The 25,549-nt window shown below is 42.5% G+C and overlaps 1 protein-coding gene across 1 annotated transcript; it reads left to right on the forward strand.

Annotated features, from left to right (window-relative positions):
- Positions 1–272: 272 nt before the first annotated feature.
- Positions 273–1,660, forward strand: LOC147613417 (small ribosomal subunit protein uS14-like). The gene is made up of 3 exons (XM_086781350.1): positions 273–467; positions 627–726; positions 1,303–1,660. The coding sequence occupies exons 1-3, from the start codon at positions 406–408 to the stop codon at positions 1,309–1,311; spliced, it is 171 nt and encodes a 56-aa protein (XP_086637476.1). The 5' UTR covers positions 273–405; the 3' UTR covers positions 1,312–1,660.
- The last annotated feature ends 23,889 nt before the right edge of the window (positions 1,661–25,549 follow it).

The following is a 25,549-nucleotide window of genomic DNA, read 5'->3' on the forward strand; positions in this document are numbered from 1 at the left end:
GGTTTCGCTCCAACCGAGGCTACCGAACCTGGCTGGAGTCCCTCTGGCCATGCGCGGCCATCGAGACAGATAAAGGACCTTCCGCACTTCTCAGTTGAGTGACGAGGAAACCCTAGAAGAGGTGTAAGGAGAGAGAGGACTAGTAAAACCCTAATTTGCAACGTCCGTACACTCGTACATCCGCCCGTTATCACAACGTAATTTCGTATCGCTGCTCGCGACTTGGTAAATTAAATTTCGATTGAAGATCTAATGCAATTCTCTAGGGTTTGTGAGTGATGAGGAGTGTTTGTAGGCCCTTAGGGTTTGGGAGGAGTGTTTATTGTCACTAGGGCTCCAGCGTCTTATCTTTGTGCTCTCGCTTGTCTTTCCCTCTGGTACGAGTGAGTGTGTGAGAGCGCTGGGATGGGGCACGCAGCTGTGTGGAACTCGCATCCGAAGAAGTATGGTGCCGGCTCGCGGGCCTGGTAAGTACTTCGTTTCGTCTTTCCGTTTCTGTTGAACCCTAGCCCTAGTCGTAGCCCTAACCTTAACCCTAACAAATGCATTGTTGTGCGGTTTCGATCGTTACCATATACTTTTGCTCTTCACCTAAACACTCACAGATTAGTATTTCTGTTATGCAGCCGCGTCTGCGGCAACGTTCATGGCCTGGTGCGCAAGTACAACCTCATGTGTTGCCGTCAGTGCTTCCGGATCTACTCCAAGGACATTGGCTTCGTCAAGGTATTGCTACCTTTGATCTCTCTCTCTCTCTGTCTCTCTCTCTCTCTCTCTCTCTCCCCCATACATCGTAAAGAGTCGGCGCAGGATGAGCAGCCTACATGCTGCGTAGACATGGTGCGAGAGTGGACTTGAACTCAAGAGGTAGCCTCCACAGGCACATACAGAATAATGCCTTCAAGCGCACACAGCCCCCCTCCTTGTGAGAGAGAGAGAGAGAGAGAGAGAGAGAGAGAGAGAGAGAGAGATCAACGTCTAAAGGGTTCAAAAGCTGTTATATATGATGTATGAGTAAATTGGATTTGAAGATAACATTGAAAAAGAAAAAGAGTAGCTGATAAAAGGATAAACAGGGTCAATTTACTACATAGGCCCTGTGCCTATATGAAAGTAGGCAGCAGAACCTCATGTGTCTGGGCTTATAATGTGCGGGAGAGATGGAGAGAGAGAGAGTTCGTCAAAGAACTCTTTTGGTACACCTTTCTGTTTGCACATTTTCATATGCACAATAAGACCAACATATAGGCGTGGTTCTGTATTCAAAGCTTTATGTAACACTCTTTTTTCTTGGATGTGCAGTATCGGTGACTGGTCTTAATTGATGAAGAACCCTGTTCGGACTTCAGAAAGGTCTTCTTTTTGCTTCAAGTGTGGAATGGACTTATCAAGCTTCCAGCTTATGTTTTAGCAGTGACAATTTTCCCTCTTTTGTTTCAGTCAAAAGAAGTATGACCAACATAATTTATGTATGTAGGTTGCATGTGGGTTTCTAATGAGTGTCAAAGCAATGGCATATTGATGTGATGTGGATGTTTGGAACAACTTTCTCGGATTGTCATGTTAATCTGTCGGCGTGTTTGGGATAGCTCAACTTGATGCATTGAGCATGATTGGATGATGTCTTTTTTTGATCATATATTTTACTGGTGTTTGCCTATTAGGTCTATATGGTATGCGTAATCTGTTCGAATGTTAATAATAATTGCTATCTCAACCTTGTTGATGTCCACTTGGGAGGTAGTGCAATGAATTTAGATGCCTCTAATGACTATAGCCATGTGGAAAGGCAAGGTTTGCATCCGGATGCATGGCATGGTGGATAGGATGGTTGGTTGAAGGCTTTCATAATGGTGATCATGCCATCGAAATAGTGGTTGGTGAGTGAATTTATTGGAGGCGATCTCCATGTCGTTGTGGGAGAATGTACACTATGTTTGCAGTGGAGAAGTTGTGTGTGGGTAAGGTGCAACAAGGAAAATACAGAATATGCTGTGGGACTGGTTGAAGACTGATTAATCTTTATGTTTTGAAATTGTGTGGAGCTTAGTGTAGGTTGTTTGACTCATAAATATCAACATACATCTACTGTATGTTAGCTTGCATGAACATCCACTGGAGGTTGTTCGCATTTATGACTTGTGTGTTCTAATTGCAGAAGGCTGTGAGATTTGCTCACAGCTGTTATTCATGCTAGGAGGATATGTTCCTACTTTTTTCTGATTGGTGTTAGCTGTGTAAGATTTGACTTAAGATTGATCCATCTTGCCCTGAGGTCCCTACTAGTGCTATCGTATGGCTGACAGTTTTTTTCAATAGAAAAAAGAAAGAAATAATTCACATGTACTTCAAAAGGGTAAATTCAGCAATCCAAAAATGTGAATGTGTTTAAAGATAGAGAATTTACATCGCAGAGGCAAAATTTCTGGGAGGGGCTTCCCAAGTAAAAAATTTGTGATTAAGGTTTTGAATATTAAAGTCAGGCTGACTGAAATCCAGATGAATGCATAGTGATTAGCTAACATGCATTTTCCTTATTACATTGTATGTTGCTCTTATTATGTGAGTAGAACAATCAAGGGTAGATGTGCTAGTGAATGGATGAGATGTAATGTGAATAAATGTGATGTGATGTGATATGGATATGGGTAGATGTGAACGGATGAGATGGTCTGTCAAATGACACTTGTTTCAACACATGCTTAGATAAGCTCTAGACTTGAACATATATGGCCATGTTAAAGGGGAAAAGTTTGGCGTCTATTTTTACATATTAAGAGATAATCCAATATTGCTTGGTATTGATTGGAAGTTTGCACTTAAAAAAACATAGAATTTGAGAGTTTGATTTGGAAGGTTTATTGGTTTTGAGTTTGTTTTGAAGACCTTGCATTAGATCAACATTATGTTTGTATCAAATTTGAGCCTTGAGATTGACTTGATTACATTAAGCTAAGAAATAGCTTAGCTAGTGTGATAAAGAGTGAAACACGAACCTTGAGTTCCAATTGAGTGGATTAGGGTGATTGTCTTTTCTTTGATTTTGTTTATGTATTATTGAAATTGGTAGTTTTAGGTAAGCATGTAAAAGTAACTAAAAGTAATCAAGAAATCCTTAATCACTTATATCATCACTCATGATTAAGAACATTATTGAATCCATACACATGTAAGAAGTGTTGAAAAATCGATGTGGAGTAGGAGATATGAGTTCTCACCGTAACACGCGTAAAAAACTTGAGTGTGGAGCTATAGTTGATATGAGATTTGAGCACAAGTTATACCAGACATAAGATGTAAGTTAATCGAGACGTGAGCTTGAGTGTGAGAATAGTCATACCTTATATTGTATCAGTCAATTAGTCATGTATTAAGATTGGTAAGGACATCTATCCATGTCTTATACAATTTGTATAGACATTAATTGTTAAGAAAAATTCTTGTTTTTTTGTAATTATTAGAGCATGAAGTACAATTTTTACCAAATAATTATTTATCTATCTTCACTTAGGAATTTGGCCCTAGACAGTTGGAATCCATGCCCAGGTGTGTGTATTTCATAAAATAAAAATATGGAGGACTTTTTTCATAAAAAATTAAGTTCGAACTAGTCTTGTGAGACATGAGATATAAGACATGAGTCCACAAAAAGCCTTGTGACATGAGACTCGAGGTGTTAGATAAGCTCACCAGACTCCTAAGGACACATCATGTGACTTCTAGAACCTTGGGTTTGAGGTAGTTCTTATCATTATTTCTTTACCATTCCTCACATCCTTCACTATGTGTGCTTGTTGCATAGTGGTGTATGCTTATCTCTATTAGTACTACAAAACATAGACATATCCAAAAGGAGATAAATTGAAACTTGGTTTCATAGTGAAGGTGGGACTAATGCTTGTAATGTGTGTGCTTATTGTTGCTATTGAGTGTTTTATAGAATGCTTAACCCTAACAATACGACAAATGAGACATGTCTTGACTGTTGTACATATGGTGTTCGGGCTACTTGGCCATGGCCAATTTTAGGCATGCTTGTCCCTAATATTATTACAAAAGAGACATGTCTCGATTACTACAATTGTAGTTTTGGGGCTAGTACTTGGCTATGGTTAGTTTGGGGCAAACATAACTTAGGATCAGCACCCTCAATGCATGCTACTTTGTGAGGTAATAGAAATTGTAGACTATGCAAGAGAGGAAAGAGATAGGAGATGCCACATCTTCCAAAGCCTGAATGTTCGAGATGTAAAATCACTTGCAATGAATTTCTCAAATTTGGAGACTTTATTAAACAAGATGAATGGGAATCTAAGAGTTCATATAGTTTGAAATTGAAGAGGAGGATGAGCCGTGCCCACATTAAGCATTCTTTTACCTAAAACTAAAAAAGATAGCCAAAAGTACCCGTGCACAAGTTGGAATACTATTTTTAAAGTGGCGTGAATGTCCATGTTATCTATCATTTACAAAGGAATGACAATCTCCATGGTCTGGTGCTGGGGTCACCATAATCACCAAGGATGTTAGGAGGCCTCTGGAAGACCAACACTTGTAGGCATTCGTAAGCACAAGCCTTGTGGTGGAGCTTGCTGATTGGAACACAACTAAACCATTGTGTGTATTTCATATTCTATTACACGTGTTGGTAAAGTTTCTCTGTCTATGTAGGATGGAAAAATGAAGTACCTTGTTAATGTGCTTTATGTGCCAAACATAACTAAGAATGTGGTTTTTGTTGGTGGGTTTGATGATTGAGTAGGATGGTCAGTGAGTGAGGTTTAATCCTTATGAATGTTATGTGGAGGATTTCAATATCCAATGTCACTAGAGTTGGTAGAATGTTTACATTATATGTAAGCATGCCTAAAGTGAAGGTGGCAATGTTTACACTTATGGTACAAGAGGTGTGATTGCTAACATTGATACTTAGCATAAATGCATTGAACATGTTAATATTCAACAGTTGAAGAATATGTAGTGTGCCCAAACTATTGTTATAGGTTTGCAAAAAATTAAAGTGGATGGAATGCACATAGTATGTGAAGCGTGTCAATTGGTGGGCAAGCAGGCTAAGCATATATTTCTCCATATAATAACCATATAAGTCAAAAGCCTTTTGATGTGGTGCATTCTGATGTTTGGAAACCAACAAAGATAGCAAAAATCATAGGATGCCCACATCTATAAGTCAAGAGCTTACCTTGGCCTTGCCAAAGCATGTGTTGTTGGGTCTTTTCTTAGAGCCACAAATTGCAACTTCCCTATGTGGGTGGTGTGCTAGCATTGCATCCTCACTCTGTTGTCACATTGGAATGCTCCTTTTCTAAAGGGGTGAACGGAGAGCTCTCTATGCCTAGATGGAGTCAAAAAGAGGTGGTTCTTCAATCTCACAACAAGTGAGGAATGGAGGGAAAGCTAATGCAAGAAGGCAACCTACAATCAAACCTATCTAGCATGCATCCATCGAGCAAGCAAGATTCAATGGCATGTAAGCAAGTAGGAACAGGAAAGAAGAGAGCTCAAAAGTAAACTAATGCAAAGGAATGATTGTGTATTGCTTGTTGTAAAAAGTGACCCTTATATACAAATGACTAGTTTTCACACTAGGTCAGCCAAAACTTACAAATGGTCTAACCTCTATTACTAGTCTTAAGCAAGTATATACACAAAGTCCTAAGACTTTCCCTATTTACATTAAGCACAAGGTAAGGCTATTCTATATGTTTCAATGTCATCTTACAAAAGAGAAGCACCTGTTTGGAAAAGATGGCAAAGCTCCTTATAGTAACTCCAGCGGGTGAAACCATGTTCACCTACGGAGTGGCTAACATATCCCCTTGATCGTATCCTCACATCACCTAAGTGGATGGTGAAGCTATTGTTGGGGTGGAAAGCTGTGGATGGTCCAGGATATGCCATATGAAGTTTGGTATACAAGTGGTATGGTTCAGGATTGATCCGCCGGATGCATGGTATATTGGTGAGAAGCTTTGGGTAGCCCTGGTGTGGTAGAGGTAGCTTGTTGAGGTGGCAACAAAGGTGTAGGCAACGTAGAAGTTCTTCATGCAAGGCCTCTTTCTGTTGTAGAAATGGATGAGACCCTTTAAAATTAAGTAGTATGGTGAAAGTGGTCCACACCTTGTGATTGGTGCAAGGTGTTGTGGAAATGGCTAGGACCCTTCAAAATTAAGTAGTATGTAGAAGCAAATCACACGTTATGATTAGGGGAAGCGGTCCACGCCTTGTATTGGTGGAATGACCACCAAGACCACCATGGAGGAATGATTTGCATGGGTTGCAGCGGTCCTACTCTTAATTTGTATATACATATATGGCTAAAGGCCAAGGGATATGAATAATTGGTATGGACATAGGGCAAAGGGCCAAGGCCACAAGGGTGGACATAAATAATGTAGTGTTGTGTAATGGAGCTCTAGTATAAAAAACAGATATGAGCTTAATCATGTAACTAATCACTTTACTAATCAAAGATTAATCATTGTCTTACTTCAAGTAAGATTCCATGGTGGTACTCCCACAAGAGTTTATAGAGTGTAAACATATGGTACTGCATATAATGAGTGCATTCCCCTCTCTCTTGCATTGGTATTGGAGCTTGGATCTTGATCTATTATACACATAAGTCCTAATTTTTGAATTTTTACATTTTTCTCTAAGTTTAGAAAAATTTTCTTGAACCATTTACAAACCCTACCTCACCGCAAGCTTTCCAATGCTTAGTAGAGAATTCTCTTGAGCGTTATTGAGCCCAATCTTGACTTATATTGCTTAAAACAAGCCTAAAGTATTTTTTTAATTTTTTTCCAAATTTTTAATTTTTCTTCCACATTTTGGCCATTTTCACTTACCCTAGCCTCTCTCAAGTCTCACCAAGCCTACCTAGGTTTATGAGGGATTGATTCAAGCCTTTTGGACTCTAATCTTGGCAAGATCAAATCGTAAAGAGAAGGCAATTTTAAGAAACGGCTTCAAAGCTAATAGGCAATTTTGATGGCCATAATTCTCTCTATCATGTGTAAAGAAAGCTTCAATAGCTTGTGTGCAAGCTTTGGTGAGTGGTTTTTACCATTTGTTGGCCTTGTTGACCTATATCTTGGTTTTTACCATTTGTTGGCCTTGTTGACCTATATCTTGGTTCTTGGGTGCTTCATTGTGCTTCTTGAGACCCTACCTTCCATAGCTATAATGCTTCATGTTTCTTCCACAAAGAGAGGCTTTTACTTGCATATTGTATCATGCTTGTAATGGTGTTTAATGATAACAATCTTGCAAGATTGAGTACCAATGTCTTGATTAGCACTTGATTTGAGTACCAATGTCTTGATTAGCACTTGATTTGACAATATGTGATGGATTTCATGAAGCTTTTCAAAAAAATCCATAGCATTATCATGTTTCTTGCAAGCATTGGATGAACATTCATGTGACTTACAAGATTAGGAGCTGAAGCAAGCCTTCTTGGTAAAGTTGGAAGCATTTGCAAGTATTCTTGGCTTCCTCAATGCCATTGGATGTGTAATGATGCTTATGGATGCTAATTGAAGGCTGGAAATGCATAATGTGGCTTATGATTGGGTGTGTTGTTGTTATCCTTTGTTTTTTAAAGTCTATTGGTAAGAGGCTTTGCCAATTTTGTTCGGAAACATGGAGTTATGAAAAGATGATGACGTAATGGGGATATTATAAGCATGACTTCATGCACGTAATGTAAGTGTCTTGACTCTATCTTTTGAAGCAAGATTCACATTGTAGTCTCCATTCCAAACTAGAATCTAGTATGCGGAAGAGAAGTAACCATGGCTAGAAAGAAGAGTATGCCAAATTGTCATGAGAATATATTTTAAGTCCTCTAGAAAAATATTATTTATCCCCTCTTGAGTAATTTGGGGACGCCTAGATTACTCTTGCGTCATGCCGGCTAGGTTAATATCGTGGGTGATACCACTATAAATATTAATACGTGCGGTATATGACGTATGTTTGAGGCCACCTATGATTATTTCAGTTAGGTTTGTATGGCAGGGTGATTCCTGGGGTACTTACGCCTGGTAGTCATGAGTTGGTGATGATTTGTGCCTGTTTAATATTTGTGGGATTAATTTAATAATTAGTTGGGCTTATATTTTCAGGTGATGAAGACTATGGGAATTGAAGAGTTTACTTTGGAAGAAATGTCTTGGTTCATCACATTTCATTTTTGGCAAGCATAGTAGCTTGTAACCTTAGCAAATGATTTTTCCATTTTGAACTTTAGGAAAGATACATTTATTTATGTGGAATTTATTAAAGCCTATGGCTTTACCCTAGTCCCAATATTTGACACTCTATTTTTGTAAAAGAAGAGTGCCGTGCTCTCTAAAAAGCACATCTTGTATATTTTGGGAGCTATGGCCTAATTTTGGTGGAAAGAAAGCTAATAAAGAAATACTCTTGTGTGGGGAGAGGCCACGCACAAGAGGGGGGAAGATTGCACCCAATATGGTCTCTTGAGCTAAGTATTTTTAATTTTGTTAAGTGTTTTAAATTTCAGTTGATTTGATTGTGCACTTTTGCCGCACAGGTCGTAGCTGGGGACTTGCCGGACACCGTATGCGAGCCACGAATGGCTGCAAGCATACAACCACGGAAGGAAGCTCAAACAGAATGCCAAAGGGTGTGTCACTCACCGCTCAACCGCCGCCTTGAAGGATTCCCGCGTCACAGCCGTGAAGAAGGAGCCGCCGTCACCGCTCTACCGCCTCTCTGCCGCTGTGGCGCTACACAGTGCTCGATCGCTCTCTCACTCTCTCTCTCTCTCTCACACACGTAGGAGAAGGAAACCAAAGAGATAAGGCAAGAGCACTCTTGTATTCACAACACATGAGAATGAGGATTTTAGGGTTACATTTGACTCTTATAGGTGACTTGGCCGTTCACACTTGGGCGCCCATACATGGCCGGCCGACCCTAACCGTTATCCTACTGATATTCAAGGTGCGCCTCTCATTGGCGATCACCCAATCCCTTTATCCTTAACATATGGTGCCGACAAGCCCGGCCCATGACTCAGAATATTTAAATTAATGACGTAAAACATAGTATGTCTCAATGTCCGTCATGGGTTAACATGCCCCCCTTCCTGATGTAGATTCTGTCCTCGGAAGCTATGATATTGTAAGCTCGATAGGGTTGTTGTGGTGGACCATCTGCAAAACAGGGAAGTAGAGTGAAAGTATGCTGGAATTCCAAAGATATAAAGTGTATAAATTCAAACATGTTAGACCACAATGGATGTTGCTATGAGAACTTAGTTTAAGGGTCACCTGAATGAGCTAGTGTAGCAAATTAATAGGAGTTTAAAATTATTGAAAGTAAATCAAGATTTAGCAAGTTGTCAAAGGTTAATCAAGGTTTATAACTGGCCTAAGTCAAGGAAAATAACCAAGCTTAATAAATAAACAGATGACCACACTGTGTCTACTCTAAGAACAAGTTAATACCACGAGTCTAGGGACACAAGAAACATTAGAGTTACAGGAGCCTTTTGCCTTTAAAAATTTTTTTTTTATGCACGTGACAATTTTTACACACAATGGCGACCTTCCTAAGGCAAAACTAACATCGATCCTGGTACCATGTTTAACACAAGGCATTATCCAGGAATATATTAGCTTACTTTAGGCAAGGCTACCCCCTACCAACCAAGGCATCGGTTTGGAGTAGAATACTCCTCGCCTACCAAGTATCAATAAGGCGATAGGCCAACATTAAAGCACATCATAGACTTGTATTGCCATTTATTGTAGGCTTTTTTTTTAAAATCTATTTCTTTTGATCTTCGCTCCTGAACTATAATTTGTCTTACATCCTTTTGACAAAGAGGTAATAGCTATGTCCTAGAGGTCAACACACACATGGCCAGGTGTCAAACATTAAGATGGTTTGACCCTAGACCTAAGACAATCGTATTCCAAGGTTAACTAAAGACGTCATGCTGCCTAGGAATATTTCCAATAAAGTTAAGCTCATTAATGATCTACACTAGCATGCAAGCAACTTCAAAAACTAAGTAGTACATTGACAATTTCCTTGTGGTCATGCATTATAGTTTATGCAATTGATTGAACAGTAAAAACGAAAGAGAGTGGGTATGGAAGAATTACACCTGTAATTGGAGATCTCCTTGATTTGACGAGACAGCTTGCAATTTGATGTAGATATATTTTGATGAACGTTGCGGCAGTCTCAGGACTTGAAAGCGAACCCACCTCAAACTTTTCAACCTGTACAATCAACTAACAAGCACTATACCTCGAGAGGCACATCAGTGTGAAAATTTCAAGACTTGTTTAAGGAATCTAAACTAGAAAAAACTTGCAAACACTAACCTACCTACTAGTCACCACACTACTACTGAGGATACGGTAAGAGGATGTTGTAGAGTCCTGGCTCTAGCCCTAAGGCTAAGCCTCTATCCGCATCATCCAAACAAATAAAGTCAACCTCAGTAGTGCCATGAGTTTCATCCGTCCATTCATCATTGTCAGATATTTCCTTTTCATTTTCCCATCCACATAAACTCATCAAAAATGTAACCATGCGAGGATAGTCATCTTGTGGAAAAGAAAAGCATTGGGCTATCGGGGATATTTCCTCTACGGAGTAGGGGTCAGTCATGGTCAATATGCGAATTAGCCATTCTAATTCCTCAACATTTTCCTCTCTGGCTAGTACATCTATATGATCCCATTCAGTTTCAATTACAGGATAGCACATGTGAAATATCTGAGAAAGGTACAGATGATACCTCTCATCAAAGGTAGGAGTGGATGAAGTGTATGATGACGTGCATCTGCCATATCTGCAAACACAGATATAGCATCAGTAGGTTTATGACAGGTCAATCTAGTTCTTGATTGTATATACGGATATTTCTGTTTTTAACATGCTCTTGCTCTTTTTACTATTTTTTGCTTTTCTTTTCTTTTCTTTTCTCTTCTGTGTATGAAGCTATATATATACATCCCCTTGAATTTGGCAAGTACATGGTCAGGGGAGAAGGCTAAGGAGGAAGCATTAGAACCTCATCAAATGAAAGAGGTTCTTCCTCTTCACACATACTAGACACAGCCAAAGCATAACAATCTGATGCATAAGAGGCATGCTGAAAACATGAACGAGTACGACTAGACATAGGTGCATCAATTTTACTATCACGCAAGGTTTGCACCAGCCATTTAGGCATACCTCTATCCTGCTCATTTTCAGCCCTATCCTCATAGATTACATCCTGTAAATCTGTATCAGAAATAGGCTGATCTATGATGTCGTTTGAAATCTGCATATGCTGAATATTTGCCTCATTAGGACTTACATTTGAATTCCCACCTGTAAACAGAGGCAACAGCGTATCAAATCTGCATATGCTGAATATTTGCCTCATTAGGACTTACATTTGAATTCCCACCTGTAAACAGAGGCAACAGCGTATCAAATACATCCCGTGAGCTCACACCTATCTCTTTGGCACATGATAACAAAGGCTATACAGCATCTTCCACAAAAACAACATCTCGACTAATCAGGATACACTTTGACTGCAGATGATACAATCTGTAACCCTTGCTTTCAGCACTGTAACCAACAAAAATGCATTTGACAGCCTTATCATCCAATTTTCTGCGTTGTTGCATAGGCACTAAAGCATAAGCCAAGCAACCAAAGACACGCAAGTGACCAATAGAAGGCTTCTTGCCATGCCAAGCTTCGTATAGAGTAATAGACTGCAAGGCCTGTTGAGTACATATGCAGCACACATGACAGCCTCAAGCCACAATGCATGTGGCAAAGCTTGGCTCTTGACTATACATCGTGCCATCTCCATAAGTGACCTATTTTTTCTCTCAGCAACACCATTTTGTTGAGGGGTATACGGCACTGTACATTGGTGTTTTATCCCACTACTAGCCAGAAATGCATCAAACTCTTTAGACATGTACTCCTGCCCACATTACAATTGGATACATTTTCAACCATAAGCAAAAATTGTTTGAAGCACAAAAACACTTCGGACTTTGCCTTCAGTGGATATACCTTGAGTAATCATCAATGAAAGTCATGAAGTACAAGTGTTTACCAAATGACGGAGTTTGCATAGGCCCACATACATTACTATGTACAAGTTGCAATTTGCGAGTGGCTCGCACAGAACCATCCTTTGGAAACGCAGAACGCTACATTTTGCCCAAAATACAGCCTTCACAAACATGTTTCAACGGTGCCTCAAGAGGGGGCAATGAAGCAACCATATCAAATTTCTGCAAACGCAGCAAACTAGCAAAGTTTAGATGACCAAAACGAGCATGCCATAGTTTTGCATCTGAAACTGCCTTTTCATCAGAAACTGCATTTGTTGAATCTTCCACACACTTGTCATAAAAATTGAGCCTATACAGCCCACGAAACAAGGTGCCAGATATAATAATCGTATCACCAGAAGTCAAATCATGAACAATACATCTGTCATCCACAAATTTGACTACAAGTCCAAGTCTAGCAAGTGCAGAGACAGACAATAGATTCTTCTTTATCCCTGGCACATACAAAGCATCTGAAAGTGTGAAAGCGCTGCCATTTGCAGCAGTAAGCATAATTTTACCAATGCCCTTTACTGGGTAGGAAGCATTATTGGCACATGTGACAGTATTCCCATTAGGGACAGCCTCAAGAGAAGTGAACATATCACGATGCGAGGTAATGTGCTTTGTAGCACCATTGTCAAAATACCATACATGAGAGTCAACAGAAACTGCCAAACATGCATCATGTACAGATGGGTCATATTGGCAATACACGCTAAATGCCCATTCTGTATCCTGCACAACATTTGCAGAATCTGCATTTGTAGAAGCATCCGCTATTGTGGCTGCTATTTGTAGAAGCATCCGCTATTGTGGCTGCATTTGACTCTTTCTTCTTTGCCTCTTTAGCCTTTAGCTTAGGGCAATTCTTAATGACATGATCATTTGCCTTACAATAGTTGCACCTGATCTTTTTCTTGCCTTTATCAAGAGCCTTCTCAGACTTATTGTTGTTACCTGTGGAAGGAGAAGAAGTTGCAGACCTATTAATAGGAGAAGAAACAGTGGAAGGGGCTGCCTTACCACTTCTTTTCTACTGGGTAGCAATAAATGCCTGATCAACTGCACGCTGCCTCTAGCCCTGTTTTGCCTGGACTGCACTTCTTGCAAGAGCTTGTTGACTAAATTATCATACTTGACAACATCAAGTCTGTCCTCAGTAAAACAAGTCTCCACGTGGAAGCAAAAGTCTGATATGACTCAGGTAAAGCATCAAGAACAGTCTGCACAAGAGAATGATCAGGAATAATCAAAATCAACTGTTCCTTGAGATCTTTAATCTCAGCAAGAAAAACATTCGTCATCATCTTCCTACATAATCTTCGATTCTAGCTCTTTACGTAGGTAAGAGATTTTTGCCTCGTTATTACGACCTGCATACAAACCAGCTAGAATATCCCAAGCCAGTTTTGCTGTTTTAGCTGAATGAATATGTGGGGTGATGTTACGTTTGACAGAAAGTGCAATCAAGGCATGAGCCTGCGTATCTTTACCGTCCCAACGAGCTTGTTCAGCAGTGGGTAAAACAGCAACAACAGTAGAGCTACTAGAACCGTAACATCCTCAACAGATCCTACATCCACAGAACCTGGACGTACATCCATACCCTGCACAATGTTCCACACTTCTTTTGCAACCAAAACATGCTGCATCATGTATGCCCAAAGTGGGTAGTTACTGTCTCCATCCAGTTTGTCATCAACAGACAACATGCGAAATACATCATTACTATTATCAGCCATGGCCACTGACTGAAACTGATGCAAAAGCTACCTGTAATGAAGCAAAGACCGAACAAAAAACAACTTGTGCTATGTAGCACGGTCCACAATAGAATACGTATGCCTGTTTTACAGAAAATTGCACTGTTGAAATTTTTACAGAAAATGACGAAAACACCTGTGCAGAACTTGAAATGCAAAAACGGAGCCCGAAACAACCTCAGATGCAATTTTTGAGAACGCAAAGCCCTACGGGATGATTTGCAGAGTATAGGGACCTGCAAGCGCTCGTGAAAGCTCACCTGCCAACAAGCGCTCGTGAAAGCTCACCTCAATCGGAGAACGTGAGTCGGAGGGTGCCGGCGGCGTAGCCCTGGGAGCCGATGCCTGCTCTGATACCAATTGTGGTAATTAGGGTTGCAGGAAAGCACACAAAGCTTGGAGAAGAAGAAGCAAGAATGCACACAACACAAAGTGTATTAGATTGTGTCAATGTACAAAAGATAAGTTAGCCCTAGAATGATGGGCGTACATACAAGCCGGGGGAAAAAACCTCCTAAAGAGGGAAAAAGTGCCCCGACAGTCCTAAGTGTGTTCACACACATCACTGCCTATATATATGGCAAAACAACTTTTACAACTATAGTTGAGTGTGTGTGGCTCAGACGTCTTATGGCTGATTTGGGTGTTGGACGGTCATTTAGCACTACCATTTTCACTCATAGCAGCCAGAGCGCATTAGCAATTGCGAGGAACCCAGTGTTTCATGCTCGCACTAAGCACATTGAGGTGCATTACCACTATGTCAGGGAAAGACTCTCTGCAGAGTAGAGATCAGCTTGATCTATGTGTCTATACATGACAACATGGCAGATTTATTCATGAAGGCTCTCCCTTGTGAAAAGTTCGAAGCCTTTCATAAAGCTTTGGGCTTATTGCCTTTTCAGGATTGATCGGCCATACCCTGTACATGTTCACATCATCACTCTAGGGGGGATTTGTAGCATTATATGGTAGTGATGTGTGTGAACACACTTAGCCGTCGGGGCATTTTTTTCCTCACTAGGAGGTTTTTTCCCCCGTGCGTGTGTACACCCTCTTATCTACTCATTTTGGGGTGTGTACTTATCTTTTGTATCTGGCACACATTTGTTCATTCTATTCTAGTGAGTTTGTGTGATCTTAAGCTTCTCTATCTTGTGTGTGTGCATTGTTGAAACCTTAACCCTAATTCCAACAAAGATAACTGCGAAGAATTGCAAACAAAAGTTGCAGCAATGATGGAGAAAGGGACATGCCTTTAAGAGTGAGTTATTTACTTGGAGACATGGATTGCATGGTGGGAAGTGTGTGCGTTCCATTGGAGTGCCTAGTTTTTGAAGCAAGAAGATGATGGTCATTATTCGAGGCCACAACCATTGACCTCTCTATGGCGGTCCTTCAAAGCATATACTGCAATGCCCATCGCACTGGTGGGTATACTAAAACAGGCCCAAGGTTATAAGAAATCATGGAACGCTTTTACTCTAAGAAGGGTGATGCCTCCTCTAGTAAGAAACTAGTAGACTTGACACACTTGACCATGGAGGAGGCAAGTTTTAATAGTCCAAAAATGCAGCATGTTCACCATGATTAGAGAAGTGTCTGACAAAAGAGTCACAGTGCTGTGCTAGAAAATGATAGTCACAGACAAGAAATTAGGCAACATGTAGCATGCCTATAGAGGACTCTCAATTAGTGGCCAAAGAAAGACAATTGAATCAAAGCATCTGGGCTATTTGTGAACTAAGCCACGAAGCAAAGTTACATGTTTTGGGCTTCTGGAAAAGACTGGTGAACTGATGGGAGATGTGTTGCTTTTATTAACCCCATGGGTGGGTCTGCTGACCACGAGGGAGTGCCAACCCCTTGTTTTTGGTGACGTCGCACTTACCCTAATGGTATTAGAGAGGACTTTGTTTAGTTATGTAGCTCGAGTAACACACACTCTTAGAAAGTAGATACTGCTGACCACGAGGGAGTGCCAACCCCTTGTTTTTGGTGACGTCACACTTACCCTAATGGTATTAGAGAGGACTTTGTTTAGTTATGTAGCTCGAGTAACACACACTCTTAGAAAGTAGATACTACAAATGTCATTAGGCCACTAGGGCCTACTCTTGGGGTGTGGCCAGTGGCCCAGCAAACTAACCCCTAGCTGTTGGAGCCATTGGGACAAATACACCTCCCTCTAATATAAATCTTGTAGTCTACAAACTTGCTATTTCATCACCTGCTATAGTGCATTGGAAAAGCAAGCTAACTAAAGATTTCTATGAGAACATCGAGAAAGGTTGGTCTAAGGGAGGTGTTTATCCTTTGTAAATAATGAGGCAGACATTTTCTATGTCACCATAGAGGGTTCAAAGGCGAACAATGTGAATTACTTGGTCACAATTTCTAAATTCCGAAGGTGTACATGTGTAGACTTTCAAAAGAGAGTGGCTAAGCACTTGGTTTACTTGCCTTGCAAGCACCTCTACTATGTCACATTCTTACAAGTGCTGAACTTGGATGCTACTGCTCATGATTTCATTCATCAACAAGCACTCAAAAAAGTTAAATTGTTTTAGGCTTTGCCGGGGCGTCGTTATCCCACAGCCTGAAACTGCCTAGCTACTTCCCCCGTTAATGCCTTTAACTTTTTGGTAGGATCCTCTCTAGATGATAACTTTGGTTCTCTCAGTTTTGCTTATGTGGCAAACATCTTTTGATATTTTCATGTAACTAGTTCTAATATTTTGGTGGGGTTTTGATATTATGGTGGATCGATGTAGCTACTTCAGATAATGTGGTGCCTATAGTTGTCCTCAGATAACTTTTGCTTCTCTTTTAATAGTCTACTTATATTGCGAGAAAAAGCATACTGTTATGTTGATCAAAATTTTTGCAATTGCTTGGTTTTAGTGTCTCGTTCGTTCTCACTCGCTCGTGAAATGGGCTATCTCCTCTCTCCCCCCCCTCCCCCTTCCATATCTATGTCTATGCTTCCACAAACCATGGCTTGGTCTCTTCACCTCTCCTTCCACTCACTCTTACTCACTCCCTCCTCGACCTAGCCATGTTTCCAACATTCTCAATCATGAGGAATACTTTCAAAAAGGGAATTTTGGGGAAAGAAAATGCATATGAACTCTAAACTTGTGTTTATACACAATGAAATTATTGCTCTATATTTTCCAAGCATGTGTATATGTGTGTATTGGTGTACATTCTAGTAAATCATTTAAATCCTTGTACCCTCTACTATGACTAGGATAAGCTTACTTGCTAGATATTCATGCTAGTCACGTCCAATAGTCACGTCCAATATATTTCTTTGTTTTGTCAACACTCACTTCCTAGTGAGTACCGCTTGCTAGTGATATCATACCAAACAATACCCTTTTCACTTGGATTTCTAGTAAAGTACAAGTGATAGGTGGAGCTTGACCCATTAAGTGGTTTTGGGCTACTTATTTTTCGTAGGAGATAGGGACAAAACTACACCCTTGACATTTATCAATCCTGGTGTCACGTAGGCTGTAATGCCTGTGTGACCGACGGCAGACCGGATGGCCATATCCGGGGTTCAGTGGGAGAGGATGCCCATGCGTAGTCATGGGCGGCCAGGCTAGTGTGGACGGCAGGCCACACACTATATAGCCTGGGGGATGAGGGGCAATCCTCATTCTTCCTCTATGGCTGGGTGGTGAACCAGAGGCCGTCCCCTCTCGTGGTAATGCCCGTAGCGGCGTTACGGATATCTAACACTGGTATCAGAGCATGGTTCGAAGGGATCGTGAGAGTCTGCGCCGCGAACGGGGGACCGGAGCCCACTCGGTGGTTTTCATCCACAATCTCCTCACCCTTATCTCCACAAGGGAATGTGTGGAGAAAGGAGGGCCAAGAATTTTGAAGGGAAGAACTCTTTCTCTCTCTCTCTCATTCTCTCTCCCCGTCACACAGCATCGAGGTAAGCAAAATGTGTTGTTTTCTTTTTTTTTCTGCGTTGAATCGATTTGAAAAACTGTGCGTTGAAGGTTTTCAAAAGAAAAACGCCTGTGTGTTGAGGTGGGGGGGGCGCAGACAAACCCCACGAAACCGGTGCTGCGTTGAATCGCTTCAAAAAAAGAAAAAACAAAAACTCTGCGTTGAAGGTTTCAAAGGATGGAAACCTGTGTTAAGGTGGGGGGCGCAGACCAACCCCCCACGACTAAGCGTGGGTAAACGGCGGCGAAACACATATCCAGCCGAAGCTGCAACTCCGTGTGTGAGGCGGCGAAACAGAGTAGCTTAGGCTGCAACAGGTAGCTGAAACTCAGTGTGTGGCCTGTGTGTGTGGGGGTGGGGCGGCAAAGACCAGCCCGGCCAGCCCCACGAGATGCGTGAATGCGGTGTGCGGGGGGAAGCGAACAGCAGCCCCTACACACACCGTTGTGCTGCGTGGAGAATCAAAACCATAGTAGCGCGCGCCTGCTATACACCGCGTTGAGGTTCCCAGGCGCCGTAGAATGCGTTGACTGGCCAGCGTCTGAAGGTACCCAGGCGGCCAGCCATGGGCGGCGGCGCCGGCCAGCCAGCGGCGGCCAGCCATTGCGGCCACCCAGGCGGCGGCGCCGGCTAGCCAGCAGCGGCCAGCCAGGCCCAGGCGGCCAGCCATGGGCGGCGGCGCCGGCCAGCCAGGCGGCAGCGGCCGGCCAGAAATGGCGCCAGCCAACCCACCACACAGCCGACGATAAACGCCCAGCGCACGCCAGACGCCCACCAGCGGCCAGGGACAAGCCCAAAAAAAAAAAAGAAAAAAAAAAGAAAAAAAACCATTTCTTTTATATATATATATTTTTTTTCATTATTCAATTTGAAAAAATTGAAAATCAGAAAATTCAAAGACCCTTTCTCTCTCGGCTGGGAAAGAGAATCATTCCCGCAAGAAATAATCCCGACAAGGGATAAGTGTTTCCGGAGTTAATTTTGTTATAAGTTGCAGGTATATTTTCTCGTGGATCGGAGCATCCCGGAAGCGTCCTTGTAGAGGCTCGCAACGCAACAAATCGACAGGCGACCGTAAAGGGGGGTGACTATTATTCTCTCTCCACCATTGCTCATTTTTATTAGCGTTTTTTTAGTAATTTCCGAGTTCTCGCATTATTTTTTTGCAAGAATTAAAAATGTCTGCTAGGCGTAGTGTGTCCCCATCGCCTTCTACTTCTCTAGGTTTTTCTAGTCTCTTGTCCTCGGTCGCGGGTTTGACCCCGACCGAATTGTCAGGCCGTACACGCCCGACCGTTGTTCGGTCCGGAGCACGCTTATCGATCACTCGTGATCCGCCAGCGCCCTCCTCGTCTATTGACCCTGTCTTAGGACCCAGCGAGCCCGCAGCGGCCGCATTGGCTGATGACCCCTTTCTGGCCGATGAGCCAGAGGACATGAACACTGACGTCGCCGAGGGGACCGAGGAGGACCTCTTGGATTATGACGACGATGACTATGACCTACTGGACCCTGCTGATGTCCTGACAGAGACGGAGCTCTCTAGTGGACTGTTTAAATATCTTAATGCGAAATTGAATACTATGGGTAAAGTCCAGGCTGATTTAGTCACGATGCTACAGAGCATCTCCACACGGTTAGATGCACTGACAGCCGCCTCGGCTAATACTCCGACTCCTCGTGGTAGCCGAGCTCCTACAGCACGGGTGAGCGTAGCCTCGCCAGTGTTTGCAGGAGTACAGGCCGATGCGCCTGCGGGGCCGTCCGTAGCGACAGCTTTGTCGTTGTTAAAAGACTTAAAGCCGCCTAGTTTTGGTGGCGAGGAAAAGGAGAGAAACAAGGACTCAGTCAATATGTTTCTAGCGAAGTGGTCAGATTTGCACGCGCTGTGACAGCAGCCTAGCCGTATACAGCCCGTAGAGGCTAGCCTCTCTTTAACCGGCAAAGCGTACAAGTGGTGGATGAGTCTGACAACTCGCCCTGCCACTTGGACGGAATTTGAAACAATGTTTCGAAAAGAATTTTTGCTTGTTAATGAGGCAGAGAGAAGCTGGGAGTTATGGGACAAGTGCTCGATGGAGAACAAATCCCTAACTCAGTACATCTCAAACTACAGGGAGATAGTACTCAAGTTAAAAGGAATCGATGCATTCCAAACATTGCGGGGCTTTGAGAGAGGCCTCAAAGATGATTACCTTGAGTACGTAGAACCCCTACAGCCTAAAGACTTAGCAGAGGCAATTCAATATGCACAGATATTCGATGACATCAAGCGCCGTAGTGCGCGTGGTGGTTCTAGCAGGGCCGAGGGTAATGAAAAGAGGAGGTCAGGCCTCAAAAGAAAAGGGTTCCGCAGTGAGAAACAAGGGGATAGGACGGACCAGGAAGGACAGGGTGGTCATTGGTCTAAAAAACCGCGACCATCCAGAAAAAAAAGAGACACCGAAAACCAAAAGAAAGAGCAATATATTAAAGCGCGAAAGGAAAATCGCTGCTTTAATTGCAATGAAGTAGGACACACGAAGGCTGAGTGTCCAAAGCCTAAAGCCAGCACGAGTGGCAACGAGCCCAAGAAAGATGGTAAATCTTCTAGGCAATTGCATACAGTGCAGAGACTCCCTCTCAGTTCCGCAGAGTTCAGAGAGGTGACAGTGTGTCATAGTGATGAGCATCACGCTTGTTCAGTGACACCAGCGATGTGGCAGCCTACTGTAGGTCCGCATGACATGGTGCGCATGTATGGCACCATAAGTGGCCGTAGAGTCACAGTTTTTATTGATGATGGAGCTAGCCACAACTTCTTGAACTATTCGTTAGTCAAGAAGTTGGGGTTGACTGAGACCCGGAGTGATCATGAATATACTGTTGGCCTAGCCAACGGATATGACAAAACGGTATGGAATACCGTAGTATTGGGGGTCCCATTATCTATGCAGGACTACAAGGCTCCGCTTGACTTTCAGGTCATGCACTTAGCCAGAGCAGACGTATATCTAGGCAGGGAGTGGCTGTATAGCTTGGGCCCTAGTCTAGCTCGGAATTACTTACATAACACGCTATGTTTTGAGCATGGAGGTAGAGTCATCACCCTGCAGGGCGACCGTACTGTCCCTGCCACACCACTTATTTCCTCCATGGAGTTGTGTACAGCGATCCGCAGAGACCAAATAGCAGAGGTATATGCTTGTTACCCTCTTTTGAATTCTGTTTCCGTAGATGAAACGATAAATGATGTTTGCGTAGACAAACAAGAAAAACAAAATAACCTTGGACGAGACCCACTGTTTGAAAACCCTGTTTGGCATGCATGTGATTCAAACAAGAAAAAATCCAAGGTGAATGAGACATTAAAGAAAAAGTACGTAGATACTTTAACGAATTTATTAGAGGAATTTCAGGATGTTTTTCCTGATGATTTACCAAATGGTTTACCACCATCTAGGGAAGTAGACCATGGCATCGAAGTTATGCCAGGATCAAAACCTATAAGCAAACCTGCTTATAGATTAAGCCACTCCGAGGCACAGGAGGTGGAAAAACAATTAACGGAATATTTGAACAAAGGCTTTATTCGGCCTAGTTCAAGTCCGTGGGCATCGCCTATTCTTCTGGTAAAGAAGAAAGACGGATCTATGCGGATGTGCATAGACTATAGGGCTCTTAATCAGATAACGATTAAGAACAAGTATCCGATGCCACGCATGGATGAGTTGTTTGATCAACTCTATGGATTGAGATACTTCACAAAAATAGACCTGAGATCTGGGTATCATCAGGTTAGAATTAAACAAGAAGATGTTGCGAAGACAGCATTTAGGACCCGTTTCGGGCATTTTGAGTTTTTGGTTATGCCATTTGGGCTAACCAATGCTCCAGCGACGTTTATGACGCTGATGGACAGTATTTTACGTCCATATCTGGGAAAATTCGTAGTAGTTTTCCTAGATGATATTCTTGTGTACAGTAAGACACAGAAAGAACACATAGAGCATTTGCGTCTAGTGTTCAAGTTGTTACGAGAGCACAAATTATTTGCAAAGAAAAGCAAATGTGAATTTTTTGAAACAAAAATTCACTACCTTGGCCATATTATATCCGCCGATGGTATGCGGATGGAGCCAGAAAAAGTAGAGGCTATTCTTAAATGGCCAGCGCCGAAGAATCTCGAGGAACTGCAGATTTTTCTTGGCATGTCGGGGTTCTACCGACAGTATGTGAAGGACTACGCGAAGATCGCAGTCCCGTTGAGGACTGACCAGTTACGGTCAAAAACAAAAAACATTAGTTGGGGGGACGCCCAACAGAAGAGCTTTGACAAGCTCAAGGTGACCGTAGCAGCTGCACCTGTTTTGACAATTGTCGATCCAAATGAGCCGTTTGTTTTGGAAACAGACGCTAGTAATGAGGCCATTGGGGCCGTACTTATGCAAAGGGGACGCCCAATTGCATTTGAAAGTAAAAAGTTAGATCGTGCGCAGCGTAACTACTCGGCTTACGAGCGAGAGTTACTAGCGATAGTTCATGCACTGAAAAAGTGGAGACACTATTTATATGGTGCCACTTTTGAGGTCCGGACGGACCATGAAAGTCTGAAATGGCTTTCAAGTCAAAATGAACTGAAGGGTAGAAAAGCTCGGTGGGCGGAGATTCTACAAGAGTTTGACCTTCAGATACGTTACCAGAAAGGTAAGTATAACGTGGTGGCAGATGCACTTAGTCGCATGCCACAAATTAATGAACTTAGTTTCACAGTCTTCAAGAATGATTTCTTGGAGTCCCTACGTGGTTTATGTGAGCACGATCCATCTTTTACAGAGGTCTGGCGCGCTGTACGCGTACGCACTTCTTCGCAGACGCGACCACCTCCCTCGTTGGCACGTATTGCTAGTCCGGAGAGACTGGCCGAAGGTGCAACGGGAAGGGAAGCGAGAGTTAGTCCAGAGAGACTAGTCGTGTCTTCTGGGTATAGTTTGGAACCGGAGAGTTCTGACGTAGGCCCTTCATCACCTTTGACTGCCACGGCTTCAAAGGGGAGTGATAAACTTCGTCGGGGGGAGAAATATGCTAATTACTCCATTGACGACGGGTACTTACTCTACAAGGGTAGAATATGTGTACCAACTATTGGTGACTTTCGGGCCCAAATTCTTAAAGAAAGTCATGATAGTCCAAGTGCGGGTCATCTCGGGATTCAGAAGACCTATGCACTAGTAAAAAGACAGTTTTATTGGCCTAGTTTGTTTAAGGACGTCCAGACTTATGTGCTGAAATGCAATAAGTGCCAGGTCAATAAACATGAACGTCTTAAGGTTAGAGGACTACTCCATCCGCTGGAGATTCCTCAAGGGAAATGGGAAAGCATTTCCATGGATTTCATTACTGGTTTACCCAAGACGAGTCGAGGGAATGACTCGGTGTGGGTGGTAGTGGACAGGTTAACTAAAATGGCAAAGTTTATTGCCACGAAGAAAACTGTTAAAACGCCAGAGTTGGCAAAACTCTTTATTGAACATCTCTACAAGCTATATGGCCTGCCCGCAGATATAGTGTCGGATAGAGATAGAAAGTTCAACAGTCATTTTTGGAGGGAAGTCTTCAAAAAGCTGGATACTACTCTGAGTATGAGTACGGCAGATCATCCGGAGTCTGATGGTCAAACTGAAAGAGTTAACCAAATTCTAGAGGATATGTTGCGTTCTTATGTTAGTAAGAAGCAATCTAATTGGGAAGAGTACTTACCCTTACTGGAGTTTGCCTATAACAGCTCCAAACACTCAGCGCGACTGGATTTACACCATTCATGTTAATGTATGGATTCCAGCCGAGATCTCCAACGGCTGTAGGCCTAGAAAAGGAGAAGATTCAATCTGTCTTCAAGGATTTCCTTGAAGATATGAATGATATGCTCAGAGCCGCACGTGAGAGCATTCGTAGCGCTCAGGATCGCGCTAAAACTTATGCGGATAAAGGACGAAGAAAGGTGACCTTTGCAGAAGGTGACTTTGTATTCCTCAAGGTTCCTGCGCAGTCAGAAACCATGAAAACGGGAAAGTGTGATAAACTTTCTCCGAGATATTGTGGTCCTTTTAAAATCCTTAAGAAGATTGGGGACGTAGCATATAAACTTGAGTTACCGGAGAGTTCTCAAGTCCATCCTGTCTTCCATGTCAGTAAACTGAAGAAATCAGTTCACGGGTTAGAGAACGCAGTTTCTCCAGAGATTTTGGTGGACTTGATAGAGCCACCAAAGATACCACATGAACCTGAAAAGATTCTACAGTATCGTGATAGACAGACCCGACACAAAGTGTACCAGGAGGTACTTGTTAAATGGACAGATAGGGATGAGGAGGTAGCTACCTGGGAACGCCGTAGTGCAATTTCCAAAAGGTTTCCCCAGTTTGTTTTCGAGGACGAAAACTCTTCTTAAGGGGGGGTAATGTCACGTAGGCTGTAATGCCTGTGTGACCGACGGCAGACCGGATGGCCATATCCGGGGTTCAGTGGGAGAGGATGCCCATGCGTAGTCATGGGCGGCCAGGCTAGTGTGGACGGCAGGCCACACACTATATAGCCTGGGGGATGAGGGGCAATCCTCATTCTTCCTCTATGGCTGGGTGGTGAACCAGAGGCCGTCCCCTCTCGTGGTAACGCCCGTAGCAGCGTTACGGATATCTAACACCTGGTGGGGATTGCAAGTCGTCAAGTAGGAAGATTCAAAGAAAACTCAATCACTAAAAGAAGGAAGTCCAATAATTGAGGAAGCAGTTAAATACTATGAGTCCTAGTCTCAAAAAAGAAATAAGAAGATTCCAAGAAGTACTAAAGTAGTAATACGGATATGGAAACATATAAAGCCTCAAGATACTGGCTTAGAAATTAAGATTAGGATGATGGAAGAGGGCTAACCACATTTAAAGAAACCTAATTATCCTAATTAAGATTAGGATGATGGAAGAGGGCTAAAGAACCTAATTATCCTAGGTAGAAGGATTCAAGATTATTCCAAAGGAGATGTTAAAAAATAGACAATGATAGAGTGCAAGGAGAGGAGTAGTGCAAGGAGAGGAGTAGTGCAAGGTAGAGACTTGAGTAGACTTGGGCTTACTAGGGTAGGCCCAAGAAAAATCTAGTTCTAGAGTAAGTAGACCAGAAGTAGGTAGGAGTGCGATCGTAAAAAGAGAAGAACATTAAATAAGGAACTACAAGTCATGGTGAAGAAGAAACTAGATATGCCCTATTATGTAGGAGAAAGAAAGAAATGGAAAGTTCTAAAGAAGATGGAAGGAGAGGAGTTGATAGATTATTCACCCCACAGTCCTTAACAGAAAAAGCTCGAAAAGTGGTGTGTTTGGTTTTAATAAAGAAAGGGGGTAGTGGGGAACTTACCAAGTCACCGAGCTCAAACTACCCACGAGCTCATGAGCTTCATCCTCAATGCATATGGAGAGCTCGGATGCCACACTTCTCTTGTAGTCGTTGTCACACCAATGCAGACCTTTCTCCAATGGGTAGTGCAACTTCTCCTTGCAAATCTCAGAGGTAATCCTTGTGTGAGCCGATCACTATGCTATGCCCAACTACTCAAGAAAAAGAGAGGAGAAGAAGGGGAAGCAGTAAAAGTCGAGTCGATTAGTGCAAAATATCATACCCAAACCACCCTAGTTTTAGTCA

Source organism: Cibotium barometz, chromosome 43 (assembly GCF_041138505.1).
Source record: "Cibotium barometz isolate CiBa-2024 chromosome 43, ASM4113850v1, whole genome shotgun sequence".
Lineage (NCBI taxonomy): Eukaryota > Viridiplantae > Streptophyta > Polypodiopsida > Cyatheales > Cibotiaceae > Cibotium > Cibotium barometz.

Bases quoted from the DNA above. Each gene is read 5' to 3' on its own strand.
- LOC147613417 (XM_086781350.1), top strand. From the start codon at position 406: ATGGGGCACGCAGCTGTGTGGAACTCGCATCCGAAGAAGTATGGTGCC. The intron at 468-626 runs GTAAGTACTTCG...TCTGTTATGCAG, and splicing joins GGTGCCGGCTCGCGGGCCTG to CCGCGTCTGCGGCAACGTTC.